This window comes from Populus nigra, chromosome 1 (genome assembly GCF_951802175.1).
Source record: "Populus nigra chromosome 1, ddPopNigr1.1, whole genome shotgun sequence".
Taxonomy (NCBI): domain Eukaryota; kingdom Viridiplantae; phylum Streptophyta; class Magnoliopsida; order Malpighiales; family Salicaceae; genus Populus; species Populus nigra.
In genome coordinates, this window is record NC_084852.1 from 2,224,823 (window position 1) to 2,245,744 (window position 20,922).

The 20,922-nt window shown below is 36.1% G+C and overlaps 2 protein-coding genes across 2 annotated transcripts; both read left to right on the forward strand.

Moving 5' to 3' along the window:
• Window positions 1–6,133: 6,133 nt before the first annotated feature.
• Window positions 6,134–7,317, forward strand: LOC133672148 (protein DMR6-LIKE OXYGENASE 1-like). The gene is made up of 3 exons (XM_062092607.1): window positions 6,134–6,421; window positions 6,547–6,905; window positions 7,079–7,317. The coding sequence occupies exons 1-3, from the start codon at window positions 6,159–6,161 to the stop codon at window positions 7,315–7,317; spliced, it is 861 nt and encodes a 286-aa protein (XP_061948591.1). The 5' UTR covers window positions 6,134–6,158.
• A 4,031-nt stretch (window positions 7,318–11,348) lies between these two features.
• Window positions 11,349–13,112, forward strand: LOC133680856 (caffeic acid 3-O-methyltransferase 1-like). Its single transcript, XM_062103870.1, has 4 exons — window positions 11,349–11,857; window positions 11,981–12,291; window positions 12,435–12,499; window positions 12,580–13,112. The coding sequence occupies exons 1-4, from the start codon at window positions 11,457–11,459 to the stop codon at window positions 12,913–12,915; spliced, it is 1,113 nt and encodes a 370-aa protein (XP_061959854.1). The 5' UTR covers window positions 11,349–11,456; the 3' UTR covers window positions 12,916–13,112.
• Window positions 13,113–20,922: the final 7,810 nt, after the last annotated feature.

The window sequence follows — 20,922 nt, forward strand, 5'->3', positions numbered from 1 at the left end:
TGTGATCACAAGCTCACCACTCTTCCAAGAGTCTACTCATCCAGGAGTTGCGCCTGCCCTCTGTTCCACCCTAGGAACCACGCCTTACTTCTCCGTGAGTCTCTCGCTCTTAGTCGTAAGAGTCCAGGTAGCTCTCCACCTTTAACCATGGGGGCAGCCCATTAAAGGTTGATCCATATCTGTCTTCATACTTTGAGTATTACAATGCCTTTACCGAGCTCACCACATTGACAAGAGTCAACTTGTTCCTGGAACCTACGCATGCCCTCTGCTCCTTCATAGCAGTTGCGTCTTAATGCTCCACAAGTCACACACTTATTGTTCAAGGCAAATGTCTTCTAGCTCATTAATCTTTAGCATGGGGGCAATATCCATGAAAGTCAATCTTGCATTTTTCTCCATACTCATCATAGTCACTTCATTGGCTATACACCTGTCCACTAATATCTAGCCATCACATTGGCTCTGGGGCATTCTGAACTGAGCTCATATCATAACCCTCACACCTTCTCCTCAGGTGTCTCCGCTCGTCGTCATGCGGCGGTCTGAAATGGGGCTCCTATCGCGGCCCTTACACCTTCTCTAAGGTGTCTTTGCCCGTTGTCATGGGGCGGTCTGAACTGGGGCTCCTATCACAACCCTTATACACCTCCCATCTAAGGTGTTTTCACCTTTCATAGGTGGTCGCATCCTCCTTCAGCTGAGATGCTTCAAAGTGGCTCCAAAATTCTCTACCACCATGTGCACTATGGGAGAGATTACTGCCACTGACTACATAGAAAGAGAAAGTTGCGGTATACTCCTCGCAATCCTCCACCTCGACTTCTATGTTTGGAGCTTCTGTGTCTTTCTGCTTGACAACTCCACCTACACCAACTCTCTTTGGTGTCTTCGCCTTTCATCATAGGCGGTCGCCTTTTATCACAGGCGTTTGCACCCCCTCAATTAGGTGCCTCTACAAGAGCTCTCTTTCCATCCTTGCATGCATTGGAAAGGTCTTCGCCTGTTGTCTTCATTAAGAGCATAAGAGACTTCCTGTTGTACAAACTTTAACAGTCTCTGCTCTGAGCTTCATCTGGGAACACTTCTTCTCCTTGCACCTATTGTCTCATTACAGTACCTCGTTGGATCCTACGAGTAGTCCTGCATAATCTCCGTGTGCCCTCGTGCAATTTCTGTTCTCCAGATTTTCCCCTATTCCTTGCTTATGTTTGATAGCAGCTCATCCTGTCACAACACCTGTTCAAGTCAAAATAGGGTGCCAATCTTTATCCCTTGCTGTATTTCTCTTCCATTATCAAGGTCTTCATCAATTCTTCCTCAAGAAATCACAGTCACCGAATCTAACTTCTTTGGAGAAATCACCACTTCATCAGATCCTTGAACATACGGAACCCAACTGTTCCCTTGTGCCGTCTGTCGCGGGTGCGCGGCGTTACGGCGAATATTCCATTTTAAAATCTAGGATGTGTGTATGGTATCTATCTAGCAAATATGGGGAGACAAGAAAATATTGTCTTGTTTTTGTAGAGAATGGAATGGGAGTCGCCACCTAGTATTTTGGTCACTAGAAACCCTAACTGGTCTCAGAGATTGGGTACGGGGACTGGTTGCGTAAAGGAAAGGTATTAGCACCCCAAATACGCCCTACCTAAGGTAAGCTGCATTGTTTATTTGTCTGATAAAATTCAAGGTCTCGTTGTGTTTCCTAGTTGTTGGTCCGTCTATGGTTCAAGAAAAGTCTTCCTCAATAAGGAGGTCCTTATCTTATCGGGTGAAACCTAACCGTTCTAACATCTATGTAAAAAAACTGTATTTTTAATATCAGGAATACGTTTTATGTATAAATTCGTAATCCCATATACTAAAAGAAGACAAAAAGATTTTTTTTAAATTTTTGAAATATTGGCCTAGTTCTCATGGCTTGAATAAACTGGTTATTAAAGCCAAAATGCATGCTAATACATATATTGTTTTTGAAACTTTCTTTGTTGTATGAAAATATGATGTTATAATATTTATATATATACATTTTTTTAATTATGTATATTTTTTTTTATGTTTTGACGCAAATCAGGTATTTTAATACTGGGTTGGTATCCTTACGGTATAAAAATACAACCAAATATTAATCCACTTTGATAAAAAATATGCAGAAAAATCAACAATATTTTTAAAGATATTTAGAAAATTTTTGAAAGCAAAAGACATTTTTTATTTTGAAAATCTTTGATGTTTTGATGAAAACCAGGTATTTTAATACCGGATTTGTATCTTTACAGTATAAAAATACAAACCGATATTGATCAAAATACAGTAATAAACTTACAGAAAAATCACATATTTTTTGAAATAATTTTCAAAGAAATTAATTAATATTTCTATATATATATATATATATATATAAATACTACAAAACACAATATAATATACATAATATATAATTGGGCTGGGCTGGGCCGGCCCAATGAAGCGGGCCGGACTCAGCCCCAAAATGTGTTGGGCCGATCTCGGCCCAACCAAAATTTTTTTATCATGGGCCGGACCCAGCCCAGCCAGTAGGGTTGGGCTAGGATCAGTCCGGCCCACAGAAGGAAACCCATATTGCTGGGCCAGAACCAATCTGGCCCAGCATAATTAAAAAAACACGGGGGGGATTATTTTCCCCCCTTCCTGCATGCAGAATGTGCGTTCTGCATGCAGGGGAAGAACCAAACCGATGCACTAAAAAGGGGGGGAAGAAGAGCACCTGGCGTGGAGGAGGCGGTGCGTTGCTGGGAGGCTGGTGGTGCTGCGGTGGAGGCTGGTCCCGGCTGGAAGAAGGAGCGGATTCCTGCAGAGGAGAAGGAAAGCTCTCGGCTGGAGCTGTTGGTGTGATTGAGGAAGGAGTGCTACTCCGGTTGTTGCTAGTAGGAGTGGAAGAGAGCTTTTGGGCAAGATGGTTGTTAACCCTGCTGTTGTCGCCGCTGTTGGAGGAGATTTTTGTAGAGAAGAGAGGGAGAGAAAGAGAGGTGCTGTGACTTGTGGTGAGGTTGCTGGGTGATGGATGGGATGTGGTGTTTCGTGGGAAGGATGGTGGCGAGATCAGTGGTGGCGGCTGGAGGCCACGGCGGAGAGAAAAAAAAGAAAAGAGAAAGCTGGTTGCAGGAAAACCGGGCAGGAAAAGCTTATTTTGTGCCGATTTCGAGCTCCCTTCCACCAACCGTCTGACCATGAAAATTGCTCCTATTTATAGAGCTGGAAAGAGGGTAATCTTGTCTTCAATGGGGAAAACTTCTCAGCCCTTGATTCGACTCGAGTGATCCAAACCGTTGGTTCAAAGTGTGCACCTCGAACTGCCAAATTTGCAAACTGCCCGAGGTGCACAATTTGGCCCAATAAACGGAGCCGTTCCAAACCCTTTTGACCCGACCGGACCACTCCCCGGGATAAAGGGGTTCTAGGTGGACATGTTGGTGCATGCTTTGTCGGATTTGGGGGCCAAACGAGGTAGAAAACACGCCTAGAAGTCGGCCACTCGGGCAGCTTGGTGGGGAAGAAAATGAACAGTACCGGGCGACGCGTCGCCTGGTTCCTGTCCCCCTTTTTTTTTTCTATTATGAAACGGCGTCGTTTTGGATAAAACGCGTCGTTTCATTTAAAAGTGGCACCAGAACGCGCCAAGTTTCGAAACAGCCCTTAATCATTTTTTTTTCTTCAATTGCATCCCTGCCAATTTCGGTCTCTGCCCCTCTTGTTGGCCGCGTTTTTCACTTTAGTCCTTGGCCTCTGATTTATGCAATTGAGCCCTTAATTGATCAAAAAACTTCCAATTTCTTCAATTAGGCCCCTGAATCAATTAATTCCAGCCCCTATACTTACGTGCCTTCTTCAATTTGGTCCTTGGTTTCGGATTTCTTCAATTAAGTCCCTAATTGGCCCTTAAACTTCAATATTTATGCAATTAAGCCCCTGATTTGACCTAATAAATTCCTAAAAAATATATTTTGGCCCAGAACTTAAATTTCTTCTAATTAAAACCCAAATTGACTTAAAAATCAATTTTTCTTGCAATCAAATCCCCTATAAATTCATTTAAAAATCCAATTAAGTCCATAAACATCCAAATTTGGGCTTTTCTCCTCAAATTTCACATTTTCCTTCTCAACAGGGCTCTCCTCCTTCAAGAATATACTCTCCTCAAATCTTTGTATTTTTAACCTCATTGACCAATTTTCTGATCATTTTCTAAGCACTTTTGCCTCGTGTTATTTTTTCTTAACCTGCTTTGGCTATATATATTTTATATATATATGTTTTGTGGGGGACCCAAAAAATGGGTTACAACACCGTCGTCTTGCTAGTCTTCAACCGTTTCAATACAAACTGTTATATATACGAAAATAGTACCATATGAATAATCCTTCCACTAAGCAAGTTCCCAGGAAAGATTGGAGGGGTCACACTGGTCCCGCTTAAAACCCAACCTCCTAGACAAAACTTCTTAGGCCATATCTATCCATCGTACTGTCTTTCCGTATATACAACCATTTGCTAGCTTTGTTGCGGCTTTCCTTTACAAGTGATCTGGAATATACTAGTGTAATACATCAGTTCTCTACATCTGGCGAGACTACCAGTGCTTAGATTCATCAAGAGTGGTCTTCATCAGTTTTCACTCTACACCTCTAATTGTCAACTTGATCGGGTGTCCAGAGTGTCTCAATTTTGCCTTCCTTCAAGGCAATTAAAATTCTCCCCACTTAGCAGTTCAGCACATGTAATTGGGTAAACATGTGCGATTTCTTATTCTTCATCTCCAACGTCCACCATGAAGACCATCGAATGCCTCCTGATCTGGCAATCTCTTTTGTTAATTCACCACCGCCACTTTCGGTCTCAAATCTCAAAGATCGGACTGTACCATTGCATCCAGAATGATCAAATTAGCTGAAAACAAGTCTGAAATCGTCCAAATCGCATTTCAGACGGCTAAGATTTGATCAAAACAATTCTGGCCTGATAAACGGCCCAGATTCAATCTCAGATCCGGTTGCACGTAGACTCTGCTGCACATAATCTTATCCCTCGGCTTAGCTCCCTAAACGGCTCAGCTTAGCTCCCTAAACGGTTCGGCTCATCTCGGCTCGGCTTGGCTCGACTCGCGGCTGATGACGTGGCAAGTGGGTCCCGCTGTGATGACATGACAGATGACTGGTCGCTGACATGGCATGCCAACTGTGCATACTGACATCACAATTACATCATGTTGATGTCATCCCTGGCATGCCTGCTATGCATGCTGACATCACAATTATGTCATGCTGACGTCATCCTTTGCATGCTTACTGTAGACTACCACCTCGTCAGAGTGTGGGGGCGCGTGCAGGCATGTCCGATGTCCATGTTTGACGCCGTTTTCACCAGTGGCTTCGTCTCGGCCTTCTCTACACAGTGGTATGGTCAAAACATAATTTTGACAACTTTCATTTTTGAGCAAAAATCAAACACCACTTAAACCATTAGCTCTGATACCAATTGTTGGGAATTCCGACCGGTGATGTTCTGATATTTGCCCATTGGAGGCTAAGCACAATGACACAATATTTAACATGGTTCGACAAAAATGCCTACATCCACGGAAGAGAGTCATTGTATTAGAGCTAGAGAAAGAGTTACAATAAATACATGTAGAGGAGGAGGATTACATCCACTCTACTCAACTCATCCACTCTCATTGCTGCTTTTGCAGCTGCTGCCATTGCAGCTCTCTCTTTCTCTCAACTCTCTTGCACAAACTCACCACACTCACTTCTCACATTTTGCTCTCTCATGTATGCCTCTATTTATAAGCATTAATGGTGCCCCAGCTCCTATTCTTCTTCAACAAAGTTGGCTTCCAACCTCAGCTCTTCTTCAACAATGGTGGCTGCCAACCTCAGCTCTTCCTCAACAATGGCAGCTGCACATGGGTTGATACATTTGTCAATGGTTGTTGCATATTAATGGCAACCAACCCAACAGAAGTGCGGGTCCCCAGTGATTTTATCATTTTCCCTACGGCACCACCAAATGTTGAGAGCCTTTATCATCTTCCAAGTATGAAAATAATCTTTTGGTAATATTTTTTTTTGGTATTATGTATGAAAATAATCTAGCTAGTTCTAACAAGAAAGTTTATGTTAAACTGTCAGGTGAAGAACCATGGAATTCCAAAGACAACTGTTAACAACATATTCGACACATCAAGGGAGTTTTTCCATCTGCCGGAGGAAGAAAGAATGAAATTCTACACTCCTGACCCTAACAGTGACATCAGGCTAATGACAGCGTATAAAGATGAGGTTGAAAATGTCTTCGTCGCAAGGGAATCTTTGAAATTCCATTGTCACCCTGTTGAAGATTATGTGAACAAATGGCCTACAAATCCTCCTTCCTTCAGGTGAACAAAAGCACAGATTGTTATTTTAGCCATGAATGACTCAAATGGGGTAGCCTCGACATGCATGGCGATTCTGTTTTAGATTATTTGTGCCCTTTTTCTTTTTGACATTTGATTGCTGACAGGAAGAAAGCTGCTGAGTATTTGACAAATGTTAGAAGGGTGGAGATGACACTACTTGATGCAATATCAGAGAGCTTAGGCCTGGAAAGAGATTACATAGAGAAGAGATTGGGTGGACATTATGTATCATTGAACTACTATCGAGCTTGTGAACAATCAGAACTAGAGCTTACTTATGGAGTGCGTGGCCATACTGATCCAACTATAATAACTATACTGTTGCAAGATGATGTGCCTGGACTTCAGGTTCTAAGTGAGGGAAAGTGGATGGATGTTAATCCTATTCCAGACACGGTGGTTGTCCATGTTGGCGATCTTCTGCAGGTGATTTATATTCTATCTATATATATATATGTCTTCTGTTAAAATGTACACTAATCCAAAAACCAACTAAAATATATACGATTCCTTAATTACTATTAACATTCAAAGCCCTCTAATTTATGGAAACTATAAAATATTGCCATGCCTTGCCATGACTTACTTTCCATGTTGTTATAATTACATTTTTCTCTTATGTTTCTATTGTATCAGGCCGATACAAGAGTTTGCTCCATCAAGCTCTAGTAAATTGCGAGAAGGAGCGTATGTCCATCGCCTCTTATTGTTATCCATCATCTGATGCTAAAATAGGACCTCCTAAGAAGTTGATAGACAATGATCATCCAGCAATCTATAAAGATTTCACATTCGGAGAATTCAGCAAACAGATGTGGAAAGTAATAACGCCAACTGATAAGCGCCTGGACATTTTCAAGTGCTCTGCTGCCTGACCATTTTAGCTTCTGAGATGGCGCGCACTTGTCTAATAAGAGAACATATAGCAGTGTTGCTGAATATATAATAACTTTCAGTTTTTTTTGGTTAAATAATAGTCCAATTCATCAATGCCCCCAAATACTTACAAGAGTGAACCCAAATGATGTAATTTTGTAGTTGTTCTGAAATTGATCAGTCAAGGTAAATTATTTAGCAAGTAAAATGTTGCCCAGTAAATTTAATTTTGACAAGTAGAGGGTATTGGTAGAGGATTTTCAGTGTCAATATATCTCCTTACTTGTGTAATTGACTTAATTTTATCCATCAAATTTATCTCCTGCTTGTGTAATATTTTGAGTATTGACATCAAACTGAGATCAAAGCTTCTTGACTGATTGCATTCATACCCTTTATATATCACTAAGCTTTCTGAATAAGCAACCTTTTTTTAATTAATAAATCCAAAATTAAATGAATCAGAAGAATACCTTTTATTGTATCCATAAAATAGCATACTGACACCGACTTAAAATGTTTGTGATGTTTGGTTTTATTCAAAAAGCCTTAAAAAAATACATTATCATTTGTAAAATTTGGTACACTTAAATAAAAATTATTTCCAGGCCTAAGCTCTCTGATATTGAGGATAAGCAAGAGACAAGAGAGTGACTACAAATATCACGAGATCAAGAATATTTTTTTAAAAGATCCATCTTAGGTAATATCTTCATTAATTATAAGCAAGAGCACAGAGGTAATTAAGAATATCCCAGCTAAAGATTAAAAAAGAAGAAGAAGACTCCACCTGTACGCGCATGTTGCATTTCTTAATTTCATATCCTTATTTTATGTCTTAATTTGTTCATCTCCCTCGTCACCTTGCTTCCAAAAGTCAGCAGGCTTTGTTTCTTATCTCTCTGATCATTTGATTCGATTTCAGTATCCAGATGACATGAAAAGGGATAACGTAGAAGGCATTGCCTCGTGTATTCTATATGTATAATCAAAGATCAACGCAGTAAAATAATGCAAATATTGAGTAATCTATTCTTTCATCTCTATATGTACAGTTAGTTGGGATTTAATTGAATTTCTATAATTGTGTTCAAACAAAATTCTTATGTTTTGTTTTGGAGATGGATGTATGATGATGCAGGTGTTGTCGGGATTTAAATAGGTTTTTTTTTTTTTATCGTATTTCACTCAATCATCACACTAAATTTTTTTTATTTCATAATTTTGTATCTAATTAATAAACATGTAATTATAAATCAAGGAAAGACAAAATTAGCGGGATTTTCTTTTCTCAATTTTCTTTTATTGTTTTTCTTATTCCTATATTTTTTGATTTAAAATCTTCTTTTTTTACTTCATCTATATCTTATTATATTTTATGAATTGTTTTTTCAAAAATAAAAAATATATTCCAAAGAATATTCTAAAGATATTTACCCTCTGCAGTTAATGCAAGGTTGACTTAACCACAACTAAAATTTGAGTCGTTTAATGATTTGAGGCTATGAGTGTAACTCAGTTTGAGTTTTTTTGGGCCCCTCATCTTCAGTGTCCTTGCAATTGTGACAACTCAAAAAGGGAGTTTGTTAGGATTTTAAAGGTGTTTTTCAGGTCAAAAAATTCGAATCTTGATTTTACAGTCACTAAAGATAATTGAAAAATATTGTTTTATATATATATATATATATATATATATATATATATATATATATATATATATATATTGAAAAGTCCATGCATATATTATAAATATTATCTGAAAATAAATATTTTTTATATTTTAAAATAAAATTCATCTATATAAAAAATTTTAAAAAAATATAAATGAATCAAAATAATATTTCAAAATAATATTTTCAAAAACAAAAATAACACCATTAAAATCTCTATAAAAAAAGTTAAATAAGAAGAAAAAAAACATAGTGGAGAGATATTAATTGAAATATAAATTTAAAAATTATTTAAGAAAAAACTTTAAAAAAGAAATCAATTAAAAAAATATTAGAAAAAAATATAGCCCGAATGTTGTGGATTAACTCGTCAAACTTGTGCTCTATGCGTCTGGGACATTGCAAGGAAAAGCCTAGGAGCATTTTTCTTTTTCAGGATTAAACAAAGCAATTATACTATCGAATTTTGTGGGTAATTTTTTTTTTACCGACTTAATTCAGGTTGAAATTTCTACTGAAATTTCGGCAGAGTCTTTCCTATACTGAGATGTCCCAACTACCAAAATTTCAGCAAAGTCTTTCGTATATTAGAAGGTTCCAGCTTATCGATAATTTATCTTACACATATTTGATATTCATTCTGCAATCATAACATATTCATATTGTATCACAACCACAATCATTACTGGTCACAAGCATAATAGCTCACATATTCATTTTTCCTTCTCATTTACAAACACTTACAAAGTGGTAGTTAGCATAAAAAAGTAAGAATCATAAGTCTATATGATTAATATAAAGAGATACTAATACAATTCGATTCATATAATTACTTAAGTCAAAATACATTGGCATTCATTTAATTTCTAATTCATACAAAAAAAACTAGAAAGACTAATTTCCTAATTCATACAAAAGGAACTACAAATATGAATTTCCTAATTTATATAAAAAGAAGCCATTTCGGTCTAGGTTCTGTGGTAGATAATGTAGACTTAGAATCGGTCTAGGTTTGATGGGATTGATGAGGGTAATTGTTCTAGCCGAAGCCATTTCGGTGGCATCACCGAACGGACTTCCCCTGCGTCCAGAGGAAGAGGAGTATGCCTGGTGTTTGGAACGACGTCATTTTAGGCTAGGACTGTTATTCTTCATTTTGCCCCTTGACGTTCTGATGTTTTGCAATTAAGCTCTCTCTCTCTCTCTTTTAATTTCACCCCTGGATCAATGCAATTGGACCTCTAGATTTTTGCATCATTTACAAAATAATACTTAGTGTCAAATTTAATCAATTCAATCCTTAATTGACTCCTTAAACTTTTAATTCTTTTAAAATTACCATTAGAAAAATCAATTAACCCCCCTGTAGTATTATCGCCTATTTACTTCAATTCTTGGAATATAATTTCTTGCAATTTTGATTCAAATTGACCTTAAACTTTGATATTTTTTCAATTAAATCCTTATTGAATCAATTAAACTAATTCAAAGTTTAATTAAGCCCCTAAACTTATTAATTCTTTAAATTTTAGCCAAATTAACTTTCAATTTTATAATTTCATCCTTATTAGTCCCCAAACTTTCAATTTGTGTTATCTTGACCAAATTCTCAAATTATTATTTTTATTTATTATCATTTATTATTTTATTTTTATTTTTAAATTCAAAATTAGGTTATGATAATATTATCAAAATTATGTTTATGTTGTCCATAAAAATTCTTCCTAAAAACTTTTGGAAGTAATACTAAGGGTTAAATACGTGGGAATTAAGATAACAAATAGATATTGAGTTCCCAATAAATTCAATATAAGATAGTTAAGGTTTTAAAATAGTAAAATATAATAATTACAAATATTTTTTGTCTAAAAATATTTTAAAAAGTTACTATAAAAAGGATGAAAATTAAAAAAAAAATTTAAATAAAGGTAAATGATAGAACTTGATAGAAATATAAATAGACCATAAAAATTAATTATTAATTTGACCCTATAGTCGGATAATTAATAAACTTGATTATTTGGTCCTCCAGCTAGTTGGCCAATAAAATTTAGAGTTTCACGTGGCTTTGCATAGTAAACAATCAAGCCATTATTTTGTTACAAGAGAAAAATTATTTCGTAAATCTGATGCAGACCATCCTATTGATTAACAGCGCAATGCTAAGATCCTGTGATATTAATTTCTAGTTGCTACAATTTATTTATTTATTTCATCTTAATTTCTTTATCAGGTGCTTAGCAATCGTCGATACAATAGTATAGGTCGAAAGGTCAAGCAACCCCAAATAAAATATTCCGGCAACGTCACCTAATTTTGGACTTCGGTAGAGCAGAAGATAAGTCGAAGGGTCTTATCTTATCATCTTGTTAGCTGATAAATTAGAGGAGCGATAGCACAAATTGTCCGTAAACTAGTGTTTTGTCTTCTCAGTCAAAATCAGAACCAGAACTTCCATAGATAAACAAATGGCAACCTCAAGCAATGAAGACTATCATCTCCAGTATGCCATGCAACTTGCAAGTGCATCAACTCTGCCTATGGTTTTCAAAGCAGTAATTGAGCTAGGGGTTCTGGAGATCATAGAAAAAGCTGGCCCTGGTGCCTTGCTGTCAGCCTCACAGATTGCCTCTCAACTTCCCACTGAAAACAACCCTGATGCCCCTATTGTACTAGACCGTATCCTGTGCCTTCTTGCTAGCCATTCCATTCTGACTTGTTCTCTAGCCACCGAGAATCAAGATAGTGATCAAGTTCAAAGGTTATATGGATTGGCACCAGTAGCCAAATACTTTATCAAGAAGGAAGATGGAGGGTCCTTGAGTCCCTATTTTCTTATTATTCAAGATAAAGTCACACTGGATCTCTGGTAATTTTGGATCATCTCCAAAACTATCTTCTTCTTCTTTTCATTCCTGATTCTTTTTATGAAGAGAAACATTAAAGGATGTCGATTATAATATTTTGTAATATGTATTGAAACAAACAACAGGTACCACTTAAAAGATGTTATTCTTCAAGGAGGGTTTCTATTTCAGAAGGCTTATGGGATGAGTTCTATGGAGTATGTGAAAAAGGATCCAAGATTTGGTGAAGTATTCAGTGGCTTTGTTAGAGGTTTCAACCCTTTATTTATGAAGAGGATTTTGGACATATATGATGGCTTTGAAGGTCTAACATCCTTGGTGGATGTTGGTGGTGGCAATGGTTCTGTCCTTAATATGATCATCTCAAAGTATCCTGTTATTAAGGGCATCAACTTTGATTTGGCTTCAGTTATAGAAAACTCGCCATCCTATCCAGGTACTGATTTTGTTCTGATCTTATAATTGACTTTATTTGCCTTGTTCTTTACTGAGAATGTTGAGCTTTCTGACTAGTTACAGAAACAGATGAACTGAGCTGTGTTAGAAATTGTTAAATCTTTTGTTGTATTTCTATTGCAGGTATTGAGCATGTTGCAGGAGACGTATTCTTAACCATTCCTAAAGGAGAAGCCATTTTCATGAAGGTGAGGTTTGATAACACTCTGTTAAAATTAAGCTTCAGAGTATTGTACTGACAATCACAAAATATTTTTGAACGAAACAGTCGGTATCCCATTTCTGGAACGATGAGAACTTCTTGAAAGTACTAAAGAATTGCTATGAAGCTTTACCGGACAACGGAAAGTTGATAGTAGTGGAAATGTTAATTCCTGAAAGCCCCGGTACCAGTGCTGCAGATAGAAGCTTGCTGCAGAATTATTTATTCGTGACAAGCATGAATCCGAAGAGAAATGAAAGGACAGAAAAAGAATTTGAACGTTTGGCCAAAGCAGCAGGGTTTTCTCATTTTCGAGTTGCCTGTTCCGCCTGTTCTTTCTCGGTCGTTGAGTTCATTAAAAAGAAGGCAACTGCTAGTACTGCTGCTATAGCAGCGAAGTGAACTGCTAAAGTTGTTCCAGTTGAGTAGCCGATATATATGACGTGTATCAATAAGCCCAGTTGCTGACTGCCCTTTTCGTTTTATAAATTTTTATTATATTTATGTTTTGGGATGTCATAGTTTTTTTATTCGAGAAACAAAGATATTGTTAATACTTAATAAAATAAATTATATGTGTTGAATATTTTTGAACGAAACAGTCGGTATCCCATTTCTGGAACGATGAGAACTTCTTGAAAGTACTAAAGAATTGCTATGTGTTGAATACTAAAATCAATTATAAGAAGAATTATTATACTAAACCCCCATGATTAACTTCTGCAGCAAGCTTCTATCTGCAGCTTGTTGAATACTAAAATAAAAGGTTAATTTTCTTAGTAAAAGCAAAAGATAGTTGAGAATGCAAATTTTTAATTCTGATTTTCCTTTTCATTTTATAAATTTTTATTTATTTTATCTTAGAGGTTAATCATGATTGTTAAAGAACAAACAAATTTTATTTTAAAAATATATGAAAATACAATTTATTTATATATTTAAATTATAAAAGGAAAATATTCAAAGATAAATTACAGTAATCTCTTTGAAGTATTATAAAATTAAAATAAAAAATATTAATTGTTATTTTAAAAAAAGGTGCACTAAATGATATAAAAAATTAAGAGAGAGTATTAATTAAAATTTAAATATAAAAATAATACACACACACTAAAATTTTAATCGGTTTTATCGATTTTTTTTCATGATTCGGTTTTTTTTATTTTTTTCCCTAGTTTTCTCTATTTTCTTGATTTTTTGGTTTTTTTACTCACCCTTAGTAGAGAGATAAAGCATTAAATGCTTTGAAAAGGTAGCCACTTAAGTAACTTTTTCGGGCAAACAGGTGGAAGAAGATGAACAGTAACCAGATGACTTGTCATCTTGTCACTATTTTGGCTTTAAGATTTTAATTTATAGATTTGGTCAAAGTTCAATTTAATCCTTGAGCTTTTGATTTCTTTTAATTGCATTCTAATTGATTTGAAACTTTTAATTTCATATAATTTTACCCTTGCTGAACTTCAACATCAACCCTGAATTTTAATTTTAACACCTTTTTCATTTTGATTCTTGATATTGGGTTTATACAAATTAACCCACAATTGATCATTAAACTTTTAAATTATTCAATTTCACCCCTATTTGAAAAAAATCATTGACTATGAATTTCTTTAATTTAACCCTAATCGACCCTAAACTTTTATTTTCTTATAGTTATACCTTTGATTTCAGTCAATTGACTTTGTAAAAATTAAGTTTGATCATCTAAAATTACAATATTCTCAATTAAGCCTAAATTGAGCTCCCAAACTTAATTTTTCACTAATTAAGTCCCTAATAAAATTAATTTAGCCCATTTAAAATATAATCAAGTCCCTGCACTTAATTAAATCCTGTAATTTAATCCAAAATAATTCTTAAACGTAATTAAACTTTTAATTTGGCTCATGATTAAATCAAATTGGCCTGTTATAAATCTAGTCATGTACCTGAACTTAATTTTTATGCAAATCCATTCAAAAATCATGTAATTTGACCTTGAATTTGCATTGTTTTTCTAGCCTTGGATATGATAGGGTATGATTAGGCTTTCAATTTCGTTCAAAACTCTAGCTTAATTTTTTTATGTATATCTAGAACCTTCCTCAACTAGCTTTTTGATAAATTGTTGGTTTTTTTATTATTCTTGTTTTTTTTAATAGAATAATTCAAAAATAGATTATGAGACCAAGTATGAATGGACAGCTAAATGAGAGGACACGGGAAGAACTTGAAAACTTAGCTAAAGAAGCAGGATTTTCTCAGTTTCCAGTTGCTTGTTGTGCTTGTATTTTTTCTGTAGTGGAGTCCATAAAAAATAGTTGAATCGCTCTTATGGTTGCATTTCAGCAGCTGGTATAGGTCTGCGATCTCGATGCGGCAGTAGCTCTGCATGACTTAGGTCTCAAGTGTTGAGCTGTATTGAAGGTATAATTAATCATCAATAATGCTGAAATGTTGAGCATAATGAAAAATTAATGAAACTTTAATTATCAGCAGGTTAGCAAAGGACATAAGCAAGCCAACAGCAGACTCAATGGCAATTGTGTATCTATCTATCTATCTGCCAATACTACAATTCTATAGCAAGATAATATTTTTCATTCCATTTGACTAAGAACAGGAGCTTGCAGACGGAATGCTAATGATGTCTCTTGAACCTGTAGCTGCTCTTTTCCAGCAAAAGTGCAGTATTGAATTAAGAAATTTAAGCTTCCATTAAGGTTACTGAATATTGAACGCTGATAGAGGTACAGAAAATCTCCAGTCAACCAGCTGGCCTAATTTCTTCATTTTGTTAGATAGATAAGCATGCCAGAGGAATGATAAGATTCTTCAGTGCATACTGCGGGAAAAAGAAAATTTTCTAGTAAAAGACATATTTTTGCATGGTATTGAACTACCTATAAAATCCAGCAATCATCTATACCTTATTTTTGCATGGTATTCTCCAGTCTGAACCTGGACTAAATAAACTCCCAAGAAAATTAAAAAATAAAATGGCAGCCTCTACCAATGAAGATGATTGTCATCTCCAGCATGCCTTGTAACATTCAAGCGCACCGTGCCGCCTTTGGTTTTGAAAGCAGCAATGGAGATAGGTATGCTTGAAATCATAGACAAGCTGGTCCTGCCCTCAGCTTCACAAATTGCCTCCCACTCAAAACAGTTTCTGTGCTAGACCGTCTCCTTTGCCTTCTTGCTAGCCATTCCATTCAAACTCACTCTCCAGCCACCAAGAATCAAGATGGTAAAGTTTAGAGAATATATGGGTACCTGTAACCAAATACTTCATCAGAAATCAAGATGTTGGATCATTTAGTCCCCATTTAGTTGTGATACAGGAAACGGATATCTGATAAGAAATCTTCAGTACAGTTGAACCTTTAAATTTTCTGGAGTTGTTATTACTAATAGCTACTGTTAATAATGTTTTGTACTCCCTTCAAACCTGTGGGCTACATGAAAAAGGACAGCAGATTCGGTGAACTATTCAGTGTCACCACGAGAGCTGAAAGCCCTAGATTATGGAGAGAATTCTGGACACTTGTAATGGTTTTGAAGGTCTAGAAAACTTGGTGTCAACTCGTACGATGAGCACTTCTTAAAACTTGTGAAACCAGCCACCTAAAGAGTCAACAATGGTGGGAGTCACTAATAGTGGTGAAACCATCCTTCCTTAGTCACAAATTGTAGGCACCAAACTTATGCCACTTGCCTTGCCCCTTTATCCTTTACTTGGATGCTTGCCTATAAATAGGCAGTGCATCCAAGCTTATTTTGCACATCACAAGAGAGGAAGAGAAGAGTGAGAGAGGGAAAGTAATCCCACAAAAGTGAGGTATTTGTGAGAGAGTAAGTGAGGTGTTTTCTCTTATTAATAGAGAGATTTCAGTTGTTCTCCTATTAGTAGAGAGAGGTTGTAATTCTCACATTACTTAGTAAAATCCTTCTATACTTGCCCGTGGACGTAGCCAAATTGGGTGAACCACGTAAATTCTTGATCCTACTTCCTAGGTTTCATTTACCCGCCACCATTTTTCTCTATTCATTAATATGTTAATTAAATCACAATTTCTTTTCAATTGGCTAACGAAGAAAACATTTTCAAAATCTTGACACAAATAATCGACGAACAAGAAGAGAGCAATAGGAGCCTAGACTGCCTGCACGTACCAAGAATTGACCAAGAAATCAAGAATCCATCAATCTGGGCTTAGGTTCAGATAAAACTATATCGTTTCATCAGCATTGAAATATAGAACATAATTACGGAATAAACTATTTCTTAAACTGTTTCTTAATCGTTAATGTTGATTTTCTGTATTAATTAATTGCTGGATGAATCCGCTGAGTAAATTCCTATTTAATATTGTAATAGCAGATGGTCAAATCTTGCGATCAGGGATGATCCTGGTAGCATGTCGTTCTAGAAAAGCACACTAAAGCAATTAACTGAGGGAATGGATGATCCTGTTAAGGCTTACGTGTCGTTCTAGAAAAGCTCACCAAAGCAATTAACTGAGAGCATGGATGACCCTGTTAAGGCTTACGTGTCGTTCTAGAAAAGCTCACAAAGGCAATTAATTGAGATCATGGATGATCCTGTTAACGCTTACGTGTCGTTCTAGAAGCACGCTAGAGCATTTACATGCTGTTTGAGGTTTTGGTGTAATTCGTGTTTTATGATTTTTTTTAAAATTAAATTTTTCATATTTTTAAATTATTTTTATTAATGTTAAAAATAAATTTTTAAAAATAAAAAAATATTATTAATATATTTTCAAGCGACTAGATTTATTAGCATGCTTTTTCAAAATGATGCTAATACTTGAAGGTCTCTTTTTTATGGATAAAATTTGAGTTAAATTATATATATAAAAAAAACCTTCTAACACACTATTATTTTATATTTAATTTTATTAATTTAATTAGATAAAATAAAAATGATAAGATTTTAAGTTATTCCTTGATAAATTAAAACTTCAATATTATATTAAAAAAAAATCTCAATCCAAATGCTATTATGGAATGTGTTGTAGTTTAGGAAAGATTGTATTTTCCTTATATAGAGATGACTATTGCATTACGCAAGCCTCCTAAATTAATCATAAACCTTGTTTCAACTTGGTATCAGAGCTTGAAACATCTAGAATAGATTCAAGGCTTCCTTCCCCTCTGTAGAACAGATTCAAGGCTGCCTCCCATGCAAAACAAATTCTTCCCTGTCTTTTCTCTCTTGAGCGACCTTTGCTACTGCAGGTTTTCGATGCAGTATTTGCTACTGCATTGTTGTGTCCTCAGTAGTCTCTTTTTCCTCATGATATTCTCTTCCTTAGTGAACATCTTCAATTGGTAAAGCCATCTCCCGCTACAATATTCCAGCCTCTGCACTCAATAGGCTCTACTGCCGTTTATTTCTCTAGCAACAATTTTTCGATTTATCTAGCCTCCCTTTATAGATGCTTTACTTTTTCCTTGAATGCATTTGTCTCTATAAACAATGCAGCCATGACTGCTGCAACAATTTCTACCGCAAAATTAGTCATCATCCCACTTTCTAACACACAGTAAGCAATCAACCTTAAGCTTACCAACACCAATTATCTATTTTGGCATATGCAAATGAAGCCATATCTAATTGGTCAAGGTGTCTTCTCCTTTTTCGATGGCTCGATGGTGTGTCCTTCTCCACATAATGATGTTTCTGCCACTGAAATAGCCAACGGTCCTGGTTTTTCTTGATCCTTTTTGGCATGAAAACAACAAGATCAACTCATTCTCAGTGCCCTCCTCTCCTCTTTGTCTATAGACTTGCTCCATATTGTGATAGATTGCCCAACATCTGCAAGTGTATGGAGTACACTAGAACACGTTTTTACATCTCTGTTAAATTCTCGAATCATGCAATTACATGACTGTTTTTAGGATCTTTGCCAACGTGATGATTCTATCACCACCTATTTTTAGAAAGCTAAAGGGTTCTTTAATGAACTTGCTACTGCAGGTCACCCCATCTCTCTCATGGACTTCAATTTATATGTTTTTCAGGGTCTTCTCAGTGACTTTTGTGATCTTGTTACAAGTTTTTCAACAAAAGCTGACCATCTACCATATTTTGAACTCCATAGCCACCTATCCACTCATGAATTTTTACATCGGAGCTCTCTTCAATTCATTCCCATGGCTGCACTGCTGCTGCCAATACCTACATAACCCCCTTTTGTCTTTACTGCCCAACGGGCATTTTCAGGGTTTAATGGCATTGGTTCTTCCTCCCAGCGGGGTAAAGAAAGACATAATGGCTTGCGTAACATGTGCTCATCCTTTGGCTAGTATAGTGGCAATAGTTTCAGATCAGGAAACAACGGGCATAATTGGCAGCAGCATCGTGGAAACTAGCAGCAACACCGTCCAGACTGGTAACAAAATAAATCTAACACTGGTTAGTGGGGGTGCCAATGTAAGCTCTGCAACAAGTTTGGGCATTCCGCATAGCAGTGCTCACAGCTTGTGCACCATGGGAATCAAGCATTGGCTAATCTCTCTTTTAGTGATGCTTCAACAACAATAAATTATGTCACTTGGTATCCTGACATCGGCGCAAATCAGCATGTTACTCCAGATATTGCCGGTATGACACATGCAGAACCTTATTTTCATAATAATAATTTACATGTTAGTGATGGTAAAGGACTTGTCATATCTAATACAACCTATAATATCTTACGTACCCTAAACGAGTCTTTACTTTGTCTAATATATTGCATGTGCCGTAAATTAAAAAACAACTCTTATCTATTCAACAATTCTTTCGTGAAAATTGTATCTTTTTTAAATTTCATTCTTCTGTTTTCTATGTTAAAGATCTTATAACCAAGGCAGTTTTGCTTTACGGTCAGGGTAAAGATAGCCTCTATGTCTTTTCAGAGTCTTTTGCCATGTTTCTGCCTCAAGGTTTTTTTTTTTATGCTAGCTTCTCCACTTATATTGATGTTTTGGCATTGTCGACTTGGTCACCCTAGCTCCCAGGTTCTAATTCTCGTAGCGTCAAATAAAAAGGTCACATGTACCATCCATCCTTTAAATTTTCAGTGTCCAGCATGTCTATTAGGAAAATCACCTTGTCTGTCATTAGGATCTACGGGTCACAAAACATCTACTCCATTTGAACTAATTTTTAGTGATGTTTAAGGCTCTACCCCTATTTAATCTTCTAATGGTTTCTGATATTTTGTGATCTTTGTGGATGCGCACACAAAATTTATTTGGTTTTATCCTTTTAGTGCAAAATCTGATGTGTTTAATGTGTTTCACCAATTTCAAGTCTTGGTGGAATGACAATTCTCTTGCAAAATAAAATCAGTTCAAAATTGACTAGGTTGGTGAATATCGTAAATTAAATTCCTTCTTCAAAACTATTGGTATTCATCATTGCATAATATGTCCACACACGCATGAACAAAATGGTATTGTTGAGCGTCATCACCGCGATATCATTGAAACTGGTTTTACATTACTTGTGTACTATAAAGCACCTCTAAAATTCTGGAATTATGCGTTTAAAACCTCAATTTATCTTATTAATCATATGTCGACATCGGTCTTACAAAACAAATCTCTGTTTGAATGTCTATTTCATCAAACACCTGATTATAGTTTCTTGTGCACTTTTAGATGTCTTCGATTCTCTTTTCTTCATCCATATAATATTCATAAGTAAGATTTTCATTCTACTACATGTGCATTTCTAGAGCATAGCTCATCTTATAGAGGTTATCGTTGTCTCGACTTGTCTTTTGATCATGTCTACATCTCTAGTCATATCCATTTTCATGAATAGTCTTTTTCCTTTCTTGAAACTGCATATGTTTCTGTCATCCTTGACTCTAACCCATAATCAGCCTCTCCCTCCTATCTTTTTACCTTAACACACTTTCTATCAACTAAAACACCATCAGCCTTGTCTAAACAGGTCCCCTTACCACTAGTTGTCGTTATGTTTATTTGATCATTTTACAGGTTCAAGTTTTGCAACTCCAAACAGCACAACCACTAGGTTTGTTGCACCTTCTGCTGCACCCTCTGTTGAGCAATCTAGCTCATCGTCTAGGCCCTCATCTTCCTTATAGTGTCCTGCTTTGTCTCCACCAGCTTTAGATATGCGTGTTGATCTCTCCAGCTACTCCCTCCCACAATAGCCAACGCCAGTCAGGCCTGTTGCGTTAGTGGTTTCTTGTTAACACAATATGGTGTTGCATCCCCAACAGCACAGTTCTGCCAACCCGAGCTCCGTTTCTTTATTGCTACCATACTTGTAGGTAACATATTCCTCTTATCACAAACCTTTAAATTTGAAAGATGCTAACCAGTTTTTGTGTTGGTAGTCTGGTATGATATCTGAAATCATAGCCTTACTTGATAATA

Bases quoted from the DNA above. Each gene is read 5' to 3' on its own strand.
- LOC133680856 (XM_062103870.1), top strand. From the start codon at position 11,457: ATGGCAACCTCAAGCAATGAAGACTATCATCTCCAGTATGCCATGCAA. The intron at 11,858-11,980 runs GTAATTTTGGAT...AACAAACAACAG, and splicing joins AAAGTCACACTGGATCTCTG to GTACCACTTAAAAGATGTTA. The intron at 12,500-12,579 runs GTGAGGTTTGAT...TGAACGAAACAG, and splicing joins GAGAAGCCATTTTCATGAAG to TCGGTATCCCATTTCTGGAA.
- LOC133672148 (XM_062092607.1), top strand. From the start codon at position 6,159: ATGTTAAACTGTCAGGTGAAGAACCATGGAATTCCAAAGACAACTGTT. The intron at 6,422-6,546 runs GTGAACAAAAGC...GATTGCTGACAG, and splicing joins ACAAATCCTCCTTCCTTCAG to GAAGAAAGCTGCTGAGTATT. The intron at 6,906-7,078 runs GTTAAAATGTAC...CTATTGTATCAG, and splicing joins TATATATATATATGTCTTCT to GCCGATACAAGAGTTTGCTC.